General features: G+C 47.4%; 1 protein-coding gene across 7 annotated transcripts in view; it reads right to left on the bottom strand.

Annotated features, from left to right (window-relative positions):
• Positions 1-16716, bottom strand: part of LOC137369730 (zinc finger protein 521) — a 524295-nt gene that overhangs the window by 301185 nt on the left and 206394 nt on the right. For all 7 annotated transcript variants that reach the window (XM_068031102.1, XM_068031105.1, XM_068031101.1 and 4 more), the window contains one exon: positions 12223-15575. In XM_068031102.1, coding sequence (XP_067887203.1) covers positions 12223-15575 — 3353 coding nt within the window. The remainder of the gene's footprint in view (positions 1-12222; positions 15576-16716) is intronic.

The raw sequence follows: 16716 nt of genomic DNA on the forward strand, positions 1-16716 counted from the left end.
AACCTGGCCACCAGTATAGAATCATACAGCAAAGATGGAGGCCATTCAGCCCATCATGTCTATGCTGGCTTTTTGAAAGAGCTATCCAATTAATCCCATGCCCACTGTTCTTTCCCCATAGCCCTGCAAATGTTTTTCAGTCAAGTATATCTGAGTTCCCTTTTGAAAGTTACAATTTAACTACTTTCACCACCTTTCAGACAGTGCATTCCAGATCATAACCACTCATTGCACCAAAAAATTCTCATCTCCCCTCTGGTTCTTTTTTTTAAAGGAGGGAAAGGGGGTTCGGTAGAAGGAGAAGGGGGTCACTGGGAGGGGCAAGGGGCCACCGGGAAGGGGAAAGGGGCCACCGGGAAGGGGAAAGGGGCCACCGGGAGGAGAAGGGAGTACTCTGGGATGAACACAAGATCAGGTAAAGGCAATACTGAATGACAAATCAATGAGAAACTTAAAATAAAGCATAGCAGTAGAGGAAAGACAGAGTGAAACATTTCTTCAGCAGCACATCAGTAAGAGAGCATTCAGGGATGAAGTGAAAACGTCAAAAGATGTTGAAACTGAGGATGATCTCAAGACAATAAATGTTCTGTTCGAGTCCTTGTCTGCCAAGTATTCACAAAGGAAGGACATGAGCAGCAAGCCCTCCCTAAACAGAAATAATCCATGCAAAATCAATGATTGTGATACAAATGTGATCCAAGACAGACTACAAGAGTTCAAAATAATTAAGTCCCCAGGAATATATGGTATTTATATCAAAGTGCAGAAAGAGAGAGAGACAGAGATAGAGATAGAGATAGAGAGAGAGACGAATGAGGTTTTAACTAACACTATGAGGGCCCCAGATGTCCATCTTCAAAAAGGAGGGCAAAACAGATAGAGGCAATTGCAGACTCATGAACCCTGCACTGGCTCCTGGTCCAGCAACACCTCAATTATATAATTCTCATCCTTGTTTGCAAATCCCTCCATTATCCATAATCCTATAAAATGGCAGAGCAGGTTGATTGCCTACTCTTTACTTCTATTTCTTATTTTCTCTATCTCTGTAATCTCCTTCAGCTCAACAACCCGCCAAGATTTCTGTGCTCCTCTAATTCTGGCCTCTTGAACATTCCCAATTTTCATCACTCCACCATTGATGGCCATGTCACCAGCTGCCCGGGCCCTAAACTCTGGAGTTCCCTCGCTAAACCCCTCTGCCTCTCTTTCTCCCTTTAAGATGCTCTTTAAAGCCTACCTCTTTGAACAAGCTTTTGATCATCTGCCCTCATTATCGCCTTATGTGCCACAGTGTCAACTTGTGTTAGCTAACACTCCGAGACCTTGACATGGCTTTAAGACTTGAATGGCACTATATAAATGCAAGTTGCTGTTGTCCTTCTGTTCCATGTCAAATAATGGAACCAATTATTAGGAATAAAGTTGAGGATTATCTGTCGGACAATAATGCTAATAAACAGCTTTCAGCACGGATCCCGGGAGGGGACAATCCTGCTGGATTAAGCTCCCTGCCTTAAAGGCCAGCTCAGGTCTGCAAATGAAACCCAACCAGAGCCTAACAGAACCACATCCAACTCAAGCCCGACCCGGCCCGAGTCCTTTCATTTTTTCCCACGCCCGACTCGACCACCAGAATGTTCAGTCAACCTGGCTTCCCTTTTTCTCTTTTTAAGCTTGTGCAGATAAGCAGCAAAAACTGTAACTGGACTTGAAAGGTTGTTTAAAAAGTACATGATCATTGGAGCAACATACCAGAGGTGGTGATAGAGTGTGTCCTACCCGACCCGGACCTGGAAGGGCAACCCGACCCGAACCTGACACATGTCGTTGGGTTCGGGTCGGGTAGCCATGCTCTACCCTGCCTTTGTCAAGGAAATGATCAACCCAATTGAGCCTCCGAACATACAAATTAAGAGCAGGAGTCGGCCACTCGGCCCTTCGAGCCTGTTCCGCCAATCAGTTCAAATCTATTTACCTCTGCCTTAAAAATATTCAAAGACTCGACTTCCACCACCTTTTGAGGTTAAGGTTTCCAAAGACTCACGACCCTCAGAGAGAAAATATTTCTCCTCCTCTCTGTGCAGGGAGCTTAATCTGTCTTAAATGGGCGATCCCTTATTTTTAAACAGTGACCCCGAGTTCTAGATTCTCCCACACGGGGAACCATCCTTTCCATATCCACCTTGGCAAGACACTTCAGGATCTTATATGTTTCAATCAAGTTGCCTCTATATGTTTCAATCAAGTTGCCTCTTACTCTTCTAAATACCGGCGAGGTTTGACATTACTAATGCTTACTTTGTCCCATCTCCCCGAAGCTCTAAACAAACTCTAACTTGGCCAGAACTCTGCCGTCCACAATATACCTGGTGCTGAGTCTGTCTCACCGATCACCCAGTCCTCACTGAGCTCCACTGGAATATCAAAAATCCTCATCGATAAATCTCTGGCCGCGGTGGTGAATGAATGTTCTTACTTACAAATTTATAGCTAGTTCCTCAAAGTAATAGGGTTTAAAGGCAATTATTGTCTTCAGTAGGAATTAGGTATACCAGAATAACTAATATACTAATAGTTTCACATGCACCATGATTTTTATTAACAATGACACACACGAGGTACTTGGGCACAATTTGCAGATGACACAAAACTTGGAAGTGTAGTAAACAGTTGAGGAAGCATAGCCTTGTACAGGCGTGTTCTTGGAGGCAGTAATTCCTGGGAGGATAGCGGAGACATTTATGGGACCAGGACAACACAGGAACAGGAGGAAGCCATTAAGCCCCTTGAGCCTGTGCCACAATTCAATGGGCGGAATCTTATTCTCACCATCTCGCCCCCCACTACACTGAACATAAATGTGTGACCCTAACCCCTCCTCCACAATACACAGAAAGTAAATGGTAGCCCCTCCCCCAACAAAACACTTAAATTGAAGAGTTGCCCTCTTCCCCATCACCGCAACTGCACAAAGTGCAGAGGTGACCTCTCTCCACCCCCTCCCCCCACACTAGAAATGCAGAATTGACCCCATTCCCCACACCCCCACCCCACTCCAATGAAAATCCTGAGCTCCCCCTTCCCACCGCGGTGGCACCAGCTTTCCCTGGACAGGAAATTGAATGGGCGCGAGTGCCAGCCGTCGCACAGAAGACCCCGGACAGCCGGTAAGATCGCGGGCAACGGTATGTGAATTGATTCATGTCCTTTATTTAAATATTTAAAGTTGGGTCCCGTCGCCAAGCGGCAGCTGGGTCCCGCCACGGAGCCTTGCTGCCGCCGGGAAGATCTGGCCCGGCAATCCCGGCGCAAGCTCCGCGGCTGCTCCGATCTTCCGGCACCCCCCAACCTGCCACGGAGCCCGACGTCAGGAGCAGAACAAACTTCAGCCCAATCAGCGAGGCTGATTTGTACCTTAACTGCATTTACCTGCCTTGGCTCCATATACCTTAATACCCTTGACTCGCAAAAGACCATCAACGTCAGATTTTTAAATTATTAAATGAGCCCCAGTACCTACTGCTATCCGGTGTGTGAGGAAGTGCCTCCTAACATCTCTCCTGAATGGCCTGGCTCGGATTTTAAGGTTATGCCCTTTTGTCCGAGATTCCCCACTGGTGGGAGAGTTTCTCTCTATCTACCCTGTCAACTCCTCTTAAAATGCTAAAAACATCAAATCACCCCCTTAACCGTCTATATTTCAGGGAATACAAGTCTAGTTTATTTAATCTCTCCTCGTAGCCTAATCCTTGGAGCCCTGGTAACATTCCGGTGAATGTGCACTGCACACCTTCCAAGGCCAATACATAGAATCATATCCCCACCCCCTGCTTTACTTGCTTATAACCTTTTACATTTCTAATATTTGCCAGTTCTGAAGAAGGGTCACTGACCCGAAACGTTAACTCTGCTTCTCTCTCCACAGAAGCTAACAGACCTGCTGAGTATTTCCAGCATTTCTTGTTTTTATTTCAGATTTCCAGCATCCGCAGTATTTTGCTTTTAAATTATTATATATAGAATCATAGAATGGCTACAGCACAGGAGGAGGCCACTCGGCCCGTCTTATCTGAGCCGGCTCTCTCCAAGAGTAACTCAGCTCGTCCCACTCCCCACCCTTTTCCCTGTAACCCTGCAAATCTTTCTCTTCAGTAGTTTATCCAATTCCCTTTTGAAAGCCCCGATTGAATCTTCCTCCAACACACTCTCAGGCAGTGCATTCCAGATCCTAAACACTCGCTGCGTAAAAAAAGTTTTTCCTCATGTTACCTCTGGTTCTTTTGCCAATCACCTTAAATCGGTGTCCTCTGGTTCTGAATCCTACCACCAATGGGAACAGTTTCTCTCTATCTACTCTGTCCAGACCCCTCCTGATTATGAACACCTCTATCAAATCTCTTCTCAACCTTCTCTTCTCCAAGGAGAACAAACCCAGCTTCTCAACTCTATCCACTGAAGTCCCTCATCCCTGGAACCATTTTCGTGAATCTTCTCTGTACCCTCTCTAAAGCCTTCACATCCTTCCTAAACATATATAAAGAAACAAGTTCATGCTGATTAGCTCAAGACTTGGGCTGATAACTTTTAATTCCCGCCGAACAGTGAAAATCACAGCATGTAAATAATAAATTGAAGAATTAACTCTTTTTTGTTACATTCCTCAATGCTTCAACCATCCCCGTTCCACAACCTTCTTCAGGTCTAGTCTCAACATAGACTTTAGCCTCCTTCCTTCTGGTCCCGCTGTGCTCCTTTCTGCTCTACCCACTATCTGTGGTACAGCTTTCAGTTAAATTGCCCCCCAGCGCTTCAGAATTCCCATCCTCAGGACACATCCCTCCTCTATTTTCAAAAATCTTCATCAGAGCCTTGTACATCAGCTTTGACTTTGGTCATCACTCATTCCCCCACCTCTTAACTATTCTCCTAAACTCCTGCTCCATGCCCAATCCCTCATTACAACATTACACTTCAAAAGTACTTCATGGGCTGTTAATCTTTTTGGGATGTCCTGTGGACGTGGCAGGCGCTATCGAAATGCAATTTCTCTCTTTCTTGGGGAACATTTTTACATGTTAAAACACACTGTTTAATTACAAGTTGGTGTTTGGCGAATGCAAGCCATGTTCTTTCCCATATTACAGCTTAGATCTTCCAGTCAGTGTTATTCTGACACTGATTAACCCATTTTTCTCTCTCTGGCCTTTTTGTCTCTCCCGGGAGATTACATGGCCATGGGCTGGGAGTGTAGGGCAGGAAACAGGAGGAAATGTCTAGTCACAATGTTCCAGCCATTGAGAGGTGTGGGGCAGGCTTGGAAAACAAGCTGGGTCTTTGCTTGATCATAAATTTTGCATGCTTGCAAATTGGTTAATGCTGATCTTCAAATAACAATGCTCAGGAAATCTAAGAATTGAAATACTAGCTAGTGTTTGTCAGCTAACTTGAATACTCTCATGAAGAGAATAGAGGACAATGTGGCAATGCGGATAAGAGTTGGTGGGGGGGGGGGGGGGGGGGTCTCTGAATAGCAGTAATACTTTGAACATTTGAATATCTTGTGCAGCTGGCACAGGCACAATGGGCCTAATGGCCTTTTCTGTATGATTCGGGTATGTTTTTGGGAAATAAGAGACTTAGGAACATAGGAGCAGGAGTAAGCCATTCAGCCCATCGGGCCTGCCCCGCCATTCAATATGATCATGGCTGATTATCCAATTCAATGCCTTTTTCCCACACTATCCCCATATCCTCTTACGTCACCAGTATTTAGAAATTTGTCAATCTCTGCTTTAAACATACTCAATGACTGAGCTTCCACAGCCCTCTGGGGTAGAGAATTCCAAAGATTCACAACCCTCTGAGTAAAGAAATTTTTCCTCATCTCTGTACTAAGTGGCTTCCCCCTTATTTTGAAATTGTGTCCCCTGGTTCTAGACTCCCCCAACCAGGGGGAACATCTTAGCTGCATCTGCCCTGTCTATCCCTTTAAAGTATTTTGTAGGTTTCAATGAGATCACCTCTCATTCTTCGAAACTCTGGAGAATACAGGCCCAGTTTCCCCAATCTCTCTTCATAGAACAGTCCCACCATCCCGGGAACAAGTCTGGTGAACCTTTGTTTCCCTCTATGGTAATAATATCCTTCCTAAGGTAAGGGGACGAAACTGCACACAGTACTCCAGGTGTGGTTTAACCAAGGTTATGTACAACTGAAGCAAGACTTCACTACTCCTGCACTCAAATCCTCTTGCGATAAAGGCTAACATACCATTAGCCTTAACTGCTTGCTGCACCTGCATGTCAGCTTTCAGTGACTTATTGACAAGGACACCCAGGTCCCTTTGTACATCTACACTTTCTAATCTCTTACCATTTAAGAAATACTCTGCACATCTATTCCTCCTAGCAAAGTGGATAACCTCACATTTTTCCACATTATATTCCATCTGCCATGTTCTTGCCCACTCACTTCGTCTGTCCAAATCCCCTTGAAGCCGCTTTGCATCTTCCTCACAACACACATTCCCACCTAGTTTTGTGTCACCCACAAACTTGGAAATATTACATATAGTGAACAGCTGGGGCCCAAGCACTGATCCCTGCAGTACCTCACTTGTCACAGCCTGCCGAGAGAATGGCCCGCTGATTCCTACTCTCTGCTTTCTGCCTTTTAACCAATCCACACCAGTATATTACCTCCTATCCCATGTGCATTAATTTTGCTAACCAACCTCCTGTGGGGGAATTTATCAGAAGCCTTCTGAAAATCCAAGTATACCATTTCCACCCTCTCCCCTTTATCAATTATGTTAGTTACATCCTGAAAAAACTCCAACAGGTTCATCAAACATGATTTCCCATTCATAAATCCATATTGACTATGCCCAATCAGATAATTAACCAATTATCCATTTATCACATCCTTTAGAATAGATTCTAGCATTTTCTCAATGACTGATACAAGGCTAACAGGTCTGTAATTCCCTGTTTGCTCTCTCCCTCCCTTCTTAAATAGTGAAACTTGCATTTATATAGCACCTTTCATGACGTAAGGACGTCCCAAAGTGATTTACAGCCAATGAAGCACTTTTGAAGCGTAGTTACTGTTGTAATGTAGGAAACACGGCAGCCATTTTGTGCACAGCAAGCTCCCACAACATGATAATGACCAGATCATCTGTTTCTATAGTGATGTTGATAGAGGGATAAATATTGGCCAGGACACCGGGGAGAACTTCCCGCATTTTACTGAAATAGTGCCATGGGATCGGTGACGTCCACCTGAGGGGGCAGACAGAGCTCATCTGAAAGGCGGTACCTGTGACAGTGCGGCACTCCCTCGGTACTTCACTGGAGTGACAGCCTCGATTTTCTGTTCAGGTTTCTGGAGTGAAGCTTCTTCTACCACGAAGCAAGAGTGCGGCAGATGACAGGGGTAGCAGGAAACTGATTCCTGTAGTACACTAGCAAATAAATGTTCAACCCTCGCATCATAAATTTTTATTCTTTCATGGGATGTGGGCATCGCTGGCAAAGGCAGCATTTGTTGCCCATCCCTGATTGGCCTTGACAACTGGGTGGCTTGCTGGGCCATTTCAGAGGGCATTTAAGAGTCAACCACTTTGCTGTGGGTCTGGAGTCACATGTCGGCCAGACCAGGTAAGGACAGCAGATTTCCTTCCCTAAAGGGCATTAGTGAATCAAATGTGTTTTTATGACAATCGATGATAGTTTCATGCACCATTACGAAGACTAGCTTTCAATACCAGAATTTTTTTTATTATTAATTAATTGAATTTAAATTCCAACAGCTGCCGTGGTGGGATTCGAACCCGTGTCCCCAGGGCATTAGCCTGGGCCTCTGGATTACTAGTTCAGTGGCATCATCACGACACCACCATCTCCCCATTTAGATGCCTTAATGTAGGAAGAAACTTGGTGCCATGGTGAATGCATAATGCACATTTACTGGGCTGATATTAGAGATGAAAGAATACAGTTATTACAGGAAAAGTTTGCAGGGCTAGAGTTCTTTTAAAGAGCCAGTACATGTACGCTGGGCCAAATGGCCTCCTTCCGTACTGTACTATATGGGTCAATATCTTGGAACTCCCTCCCGAACAGCACTGTGGGTGAACCTACCTTACATGGACTGCAGCGGTTCAGGAAGGCAGCTCACCACTACTTTCTCAAGGGCAATTAGGGATGGGCAATAAATGATGCTCACATCCCATAAAAGAATACAAAGAAATGATTCTATGACATCTGTTTTTGACTGCAACAGAGCTGATTTCTGCAGTGAATTAGCAAGCTTAAATTTATTCCATAGAACCATGGAAAAGTTGCGGCACAGAAAGAGGCTATTCAGCCCATCGTGTCTGTGCTGGCTGAAAGAACGAGCCGCCCATTCTCATCCCACCTTCCAGCACCCGGTCCGTCACCTTGCAGGTGTTTGTCCAGGTACCTTTTCAATGAGGTGGGGGTTTCTGCCTCCACCACTGCTCCTGGAAGTGAATTCCAGACACCCACCACCCTCTGGGTGAAAAATGTTTTTCCTCGTGTCTCCTCTAATCCTTCTACCAATCACCTTAAATCTGTGCCCCCTGGTAATTGACCTCTCCACTAGGGGAAACATTGTTCATTGTGGGTGTTGTAGGCAATGCCAACATTTATTGCTCATGCATTGAACGACTTCTCCTTCAACTCCACTCACTTCCTTCAAGTAAAAGGTGTTGCTATGGGTACCCACATGGGTCCTAGTAATGCCTGTCTTTTTGTGGGATATGTCGATCACTCCTTGTTCCAGTCCTACTCAGGCCCCCTCCCCCGATTCTTTTTCCGGTACATTGATGACTGTATCGGTGCCATTTCCTGCTCCTGCCCCGAACTGGAACACTTTATCAACTGTGCTTCTAATTTCCACCTTTCTCTCATCTTTACATGGTCCATCTCTGACACTTCCCTTCCCTTCCTCGACTTCTCTGTCTCCATCTCTGGTTATAGGCTGTCTACTAATATCTATTATAAGCCCACCGACTCCCACAGCTACCTCGAGTACACTTCTTCACACCCTGCCTCCTGTAAGGACTCCATTCCATTCTCCCAGTTTCTCCGTCTCCGACGCATCTGCTCTGATGATGCTACCTTCCACGACATCGCTTCTGATATGTCTTCCTTTTTCCTCAACTGAGGATTCTCCCCCACTGTTGTTGACAGGGCCCTCAATCGTGTCCGGCCCATTTCCCGCACCTCTACTCTCACCCCTTCCCCTCCCTCCTGGAACTACGATAGGGTTCCCCTTGTCCTCACTTCCACCCCACCAGCCTCCATATCCAAATGATCATCCTCCGCCATTTCCTCCATATCCAGCGTGATGCCAATACCAAATAAATCTTCCCCTCCCCTCTCCTGTCAACATTCCGAAGGGATGTTCTAAAGAAGGGTCACAGACCTGAAACGTTAACTCTGCTTCTCTCTCCACAGATGCTGCCAGACCTGCTGAGTATTTCCAGCATTTCTTGTTTTTATTTCAGATTTCCAGCATCCGCAGTATTTTGCTTTTATTTTAGCATTCCGAAGGGATCATTCCCTCTGCGATATGCTGATCCACTCCATCATTACCCCCACCACCTCGTCCCCTTCCCACGGCACCTTCCCCTGCAATCGCAGGAGGTGTAATACCTGCCCATTTACCTCCTCTCTCCTCACTATCCCAGGCCCCAAACACTCCTTTCAGGTGAAGCAGCAATTTACTTTCAATGTAGTATACTGTATTCGCTGCTCACAATGTGGCCTCCTCTACATTGGGGAGACCGAATGCAGATTGGGTGACCGCTTTGCGGAACACCTCCGCTCAGTCCACAAGCAGGACCCCGAGCTTGCGGTTGCTGGCCATTTCAACATCACCGCCACCCCCAAACACCCCCTGCTCTCATCTCTGTCCTGGGATTGCTGCAGTGTTCCAGTGAACATCAACGCAAGCTCAAGGAACAGCATCTCATTTACCGATTAGGCACGCTACAGCCTGCCGGACTGAACATTGAGTTCAATAACTTCAGAGCATGATGGGGCCCCCCCTTTTTATTTTTAGTTATTTTTTCTTTTTTATTTGCTTATTTTATTTTAGTTTGTTTCTACTGTGCCTACCCACTGTTTCTTACACGTTTGTGCTTGGGGCCAGGGCTGTTCATTTTTCTGTCAATTAACACCCTCTCTGCACTAACGCTGTGTCTTTCAGCACACCATTAACATACTGTTTGCCTTTGTTTCATGACCTTCTGGTCAGTTATTCTCTGTGACCTTCTCCTATCAACATCTCTTTTGTTATCTCTTGCCCCATCCCAACTTTACTTGCTTAAAACCTTTTACATTTCTAATACTTGTCAGTTCTGATGAAAGGTCACTGACCTGCAACGTTAACTCTGCTTCTCTCTCCACAGATGCTGCCAGACCTGCTGAGTATTTCCAGCATTTCTTGTTTTTATTTCAGATTTCCAGCATCTGCAGTATTTTGCTTTTATTTATTGCCACGCCTGATTTCCCCGAACTGAGTAGCTTGTTCGGCCATTTTAGAGTCAACCGCATTGTTGAGAGTCTGGAGTCACATGTAGGCCAGACCGGGAAAGGACGGCAGATTTCCTTCCCTAAAGGACATTAGCGAACCAGATGGGTTTTTACAACAAGCCAGTAGTTATGGGTTCACCATCACTGAGACTAGATTTTTCTGCCAAATTTCCTTAATTAATTGAATTTAAATTCCCCCAGCTGTGGTGGTGGGATTTGAACTCACCTCCTGATTAGCCCAGGCCTCTGGATTACTAGTCCTGTAACAGAAGCACTATGAGACCGTACCCTCATATAATCTGGTACGCCATTCTGACATGGCTGACATTGTAGATATTTCATTGATACAGGTTGACCCACTCACAAGTAATTGCATTTAAAAAAATAAGTAAGTGGCCTTATTAGATTGCACCCAAAGTGGCCAGAGGAGCAATTTTGTATAAAATGCTTCAAGGACTTTCACGTTTTCTCTATTAATCGCTCGGCAAAATTAGGAGAAGTGAAAAATGAAACAAGAAGCCACTGAGCTCACTGTATCAATCAGATTGTTCCAATTGGTGCACTAACTTCACCAATTACTGGTCATGCAAATTCTTAGGTGGGGAAAATCCAACTGGCCCCCTCCCCTGCTCTTTCCCCCTTATGCTGAAATATTCTCCACTTTAAATATTTATCTTTCAAGGCAGTGCATTCCAGATTGCAATAACTTACTGCGTAAAATAAATTCTCATCTCCCCCCTCTGGTTCTTTGACCTATCATCTTAAATCTGCGTCCCTCTGGTTACCGACCCTCCTCCCAATGGAAACAGTTTCTCCTTATTCACTCAATCAAACCCCTTCATCATTTTGGACACCTCTATTCAATCTCCCCTTAACCTTCTCTGCTCTAAGGAGAAGGATCCCAGCTTCTCCGGTCTCTCCATGTAACTGAAGTCCCTCATCCCTGGTACCATTCCAGTGAATCTCCTCCGCGCCCTCCCAAAGGCCTCGACATCCTTCCTAAAGTGTGGTGGCCAGAACGCTGCAGTTGACGCTGAACCAGCAATGTGCTTGCAGTGACATACAATCTCCCCTTGAACATCTACAAATCTTTAGTGCTAGCTGAATGAAGCATAAAATGAAATGCTCATGACTTCCTCTCATATTATTTCTCCACAGTTATTCTTTAGTGTGTGTATTTTCTGCACCGTCTTGTATTCCCCAACCCCTTCAAGTGATAAATGGCAAGTATTGCAACGTATTGTTCAGCACAGAAACAGGCCATTCGGCCCGGCTGCCCAATGCTAGTGTTTATGCTCCACACGAGTCTTCTCCAACCCCTCTTCACCTCACCCCATCAACATATCCTTCTATTCCTTTCCCCCTCATGTGCTTATCTAGCTTCCTCTTAAATGCATTGATGCTATTTGCCCCCCTATCTAAAGTTTCTCTTGAATTCCTTATTGGATTCATGAGGAGCTGATGCTTTTTCAGACAAAACATAACTGTTTTTTACTTTCTGCCACAGACCCCTCAAGCATCCCGACACATCGGGAGGTATAAGGAAATCACATCAGAACCTTTCCCCACAGAGAACACCACACTGGCAAGCTCAGAATGCCCTCTGGCAGAAAGGAAAGGCTGCTGTCTTATTGATTAGTTTGGTAATTACCTCCTCTGGTTGTGGTGGGCTGAGTTTGGGCATGGGTGAAACCTGGGGAGTTTTCAGGTGATTGTTGTTGTCGGGAGCCAGGTCAACGTGAACGGTCTGAATGTGGTTCTGGAGCTCGCCCTCCGACTCAAACTTCACGTTGCAGTTCAGGCAGCGCGTTTTCATCGCTCCGCCCTTACCCTTGCTCTCAGCAGGGCTCTGGTTGCAGATCTGCCGGTTGCCATTCAGGTTGATGCTAACGCTCGGGCTGATGTGCTTGTTGCCATTGACACAGTTGGCGCAGAGTCCGTAAGGCAGCCCATTGATGTCCAGTTTCACCAAGTCCTGCTTAGACCGGAACTCCTTCAGGCAGGAGGCACACGTGTACAGTTTCTGAAGCGGTTGGTTGCGTGCTGCAGGCTGCACACTGGAACCACTGCCTGTCTTTTGCATGTGGAAAGTCCCATGGATCTTCAGCTCTAAGGTGGAGGTGACAGTTTGCATGCAAACCACACAGCGGAAGCCAGTCAGGGAGTTGCGGAGGTCGGGGTGCATCTGACAGTGTTCCAGGAACTCCTCCTCGCACTTAAGAGGCAACTTACAGATGCGGCAGGTCCCAGTATCCAGGCTTTTGCTGTGGGTAACCTTGTGTTCAGTGAGGGTGAGGAGAGAGGGGAAACGCTCACCACAGATCGGGCACATGTAGTGTTTCACTGGTCCCAGGTGGGTCTGCGTGTGCTCACGCAAGCCGCCCTCCGAGAAGAAGGTTCTGGAACAGACGTTGCACTTGTAGTTCCCTTTGATCAGCTCGGCTTTCCTCTTGACAATGGCGCTCTCTCCTGGACGGATATTGTGGTCTCGGAGCTGATGGTTCTGCAGGAGCGAGTCCATTGTGTAGGCAGCTCCACAGATGTCGCAAGCGTACATGGTCTCGGAAGTGTCGACGTCTTCTTCGCTGCCCTCGTGGCTGTTGTGGGACTCCTGGTGGTTGGTGAGAATGTTCTGCAGCTCTGCCTCCTCTTTGTGGACCTGCTCTCCTGAGCCATTAGCACCACAGTTCTGGGGCTTGGTGTCGAACACGCAGTGTTTCTCCCTCAAGTGTTTCTCCAGCAAGATGATGGCGTGGAAAGCTTTGCTGCAGAACTTGCAGTTGTATTTCTTGCTGTGGGTGGTGATGTGACATTGCAGCTCCACCTCGGTGCCAAAGATCTCGCCGCAGAAAATGCACTTGTGCGTCTTGCCCTGGTGGTCGAGATGGTTGTGCTTGACATGGGCCTGGAGGTCTCCTTCGTTCCGGAAGTCCCAGTTGCAAGAGGTGCAGCGAAAGACCTTCTTCTCGTTGCTGTGCTTGACGGCGAGGTGGAGTTGGATGGAGACCTTGGAATCAAAGACCTCCTGGCACAGGGTGCAGCGGAAGAAGACAAAAGTGTGCATTTCCAGCAGGTGCTTCTGCAAGTCATCCACGGTGGTGAACTGCTTGTCGCAGCTCTCGCAGATATAATAGGTCGAAGTGATCATGAAGTGAACAGTGACGTGCTTCAGCAAGGACTCTTGCGACGGGAATTCCTTGTTGCACTGCGGGCAAGACAACTTCTTCAGAACAGTGCCCAGGTGGGTCTTCAGGTGAGCCTGAAAACTATCAAAAGAAGCGAATTTGGCAGCACACTGGTTGCAGCAATACTCACTGGCCGCATGTGACATCCCAATGCCTCCGCCATGTACCACCTTAATGGAACTTTGCTCCACACTTAGCGGGGATAGAGGGCTGGTAGCACGACTGGATTTCTTGCTGCCGTTGTTGTAACTGAGAGCTAGAGGAATATTCTTGTGATTCTCCTTAATGTGCTTGTTAAGCTTCAGGACGTTGTTGAATATGGGGGAATTGGTGCAGTATGAGCAGGAGTACACTTCCATCACAGGGTCCTTGGACACTCCCAGTAGAGGGGAGTCAAAGCGGACGCTGCTTGTGTCAGAGTGGATCTGCTGAATGTGTTCTTCCAGCGAGGCCTCAGTGAGGAACCCCATCAGGCAGTGGGGACAGAAGAAGGCGTTGCTGTCTTTCGTCACCACACTGCTGAAGCTGTGAGAACATCGGATGTGCTCCTGAAGACCGTTGAGATCGTTGAGCGCCTCAGAGCAGAAGTTGCACTGATAGACCAAGGTGGGCAGTGCAGAGATGATCAGGGGTGGCGAGTCCTGCTGGCTCTCGTGGGCCTGTCGGAGATGCTCGTTGAGGTTGTAGAGGGAGGGCAGGACCTCGAGGCAGAACTGGCAGGTATGTGCCTGCTCGGGTTTGTCCAAGTGCATGGTCTTCAGGTGGATCTGCAGCACGGCCAGGCTGCTGAAAATCTGCTTGTTGCAGTAGATACAGCTGTAGGTCACCTTCGCCTGCTTGAGCGTGGGAGCAGCCCCGTCGGATGCCTGATGGGAAACCCTCTTCTTGCCTCGGGGCTTCATCTGGTGCGAGGCCACCTCCAGCACGGTCGAGCTGTCCACCGAGAGGTTCGAGTCCGGGGTGGTGCTGGACACAGACGTGTATCCGACGGTCACCATGGACGGGCTGTTGCTATGGTTACTGGGCTCCGGCTGCTGATGGCTGTCCATGTGACTGTACAACTCCTCCACGGAAAGGAAACGCTCGGAGCAGATATTACAGCGATTACTGCCTTTCTCCCGAGTGTGTACTTGGTCAATGTGAGCCAGCAGGATGCTCTCCTCCGGAAAAAGGTCAGAGCAGTAGATGCACTGGAAGGCAGCCTGGTCCTCGGAGGGTGAGCACTCTGGGTGGCACTCGGCAATATGCTTCTGGAGATCCTCAGGTAGGTCAAAGCCCTCCTCGCACTGGCTGCACTTCTGCGCGTCCCTCAGTTTCCACTCCTCCAGCCGCGACAGAGACTGCGAACCGTCTCTGTTCTTCTCGTGGACCTGCATATGGCCGTGGAGGGAGCTGGAGGTCAGGAAGCCACGCCGGCAGATGGCGCACTTGTAGGGCTTGCTGGAGGTGTGAGTCTTCAGGTGGATTTTCAGGTGGTCACTGCGCGAGAAGGCAGCGTCACACTCGCTGCAGTGGTACTTCTTATCGCCGGTGTGCAGCTTGATGTGGCGGTCCCGACTCCGCTTGTGCTTGAAGAGGCGGCTGCAGAAGGTGCACTTGAAGGGCAGCTTGTCGCTGTGGCTCTGCTCGTGGTGCTTCAGGTAGCTGAGGCGGCTGAAGGATTTATCGCAGAACTGGCAGGGGTAAGGCAGCCCTGGGCCGCCTTCCTCTTCACCAAAGTCACAAGCGTCCCCGTGATTGGGTGAAGCGTGGTCCTTGCTGGACGGAGATGAGGGAGGCCACGAGCAGGATGGGTCATCCTCTCCATCAGCACCACCATCTGCAAACACAAATCATCTAATATCAGAAAATGCCCATTTTCTCACACAACCAGAAACATATCAACATCAAATACAGAGGCCCTTAAAATTATGAAAGGGGTTCGATAGGGTAGACGTAGAGAAGATGTTTCCACTTGTGGGGTGGGGGGGATGGGAGACCAAAACTGGTTCCCAATTCCCTTTCTCCCTCATGTGTTTATCCAGCTTCACCTTAAATGTATCTCCGCTATTCACATCAACCGTTCCCTGTGGTAGTGAATTCAGGAGAAACTTCTTTACCCAGAAAGTGATGAGAATGTGGAACTCACTACCACAGGGAGTGGTTGAGGCAAATAGCTTAGATGGATTCAAGGGGATGCTAGATAAGCATATGGGGGAGAAAGGAATAGAAGGATACATGGATGGGGGTGAGATGAAGTGTAGAGGGAAGAGGGGAAGAGGCTCCTGTGCAGCATAAACACTGGCATACAACAGTTAGGCTTTGTGGCTTCCTTGTGTATTTGTGTAATTATGTAACTACAAAACAAAATGTTTCCTGGCATAAACACATCATAGAGTTGCTCAAAAATTCTTTTTCTTGCCCATTTTTCTCCAGCAAGTACCCCAGTCCGCATCACTTGCTGAGGAGCATCAACTCCTTGCTAGGGTATAAATCAGGGCAAACCACCGCTCAGTAGCGTTATCGCCTCTTGAGTCAGAAGGTGATGGGTTTTGAGTTCCACTCTAGACACACCCAGCGAGCAAAGACAGGAGCTCAAGAAGCATAAAAACACTAGAAATAGGAGGAGTAGACCATTCGGCCCCTCGAGCCTGCTCCACCATTCAATAAAATCATGACTGATCTTGTACCTCAACTCCACTTCCCCCCGATCCAGTGGGATACTGGTGTCCAGTGGGATTGGAGTCTCATTGTGTCTAGCCGGTTCTCCCAGTAGGAGAACTGAGAGTCCGGTTAACAACCAATGACTTGTCCACATCATGATTTCATCAGGAAACAACCCAGAGCAGGATCTGCTGGATGGGGTAAGGCAGTGAAAGAAAGGAGTTATGTCAGTAATTTACCCCAAGTTACCATTCCACATAGGTGGTCCTTGGCAGTGAGCGCGGCAACAGTAACAACTTGTATTTATATCGCACCTT

The sequence above is a fragment of the Heterodontus francisci genome, chromosome 5, assembly GCF_036365525.1.
Source record: "Heterodontus francisci isolate sHetFra1 chromosome 5, sHetFra1.hap1, whole genome shotgun sequence".
In the NCBI taxonomy this organism is placed as follows: Eukaryota; Metazoa; Chordata; class Chondrichthyes; order Heterodontiformes; family Heterodontidae; genus Heterodontus; species Heterodontus francisci.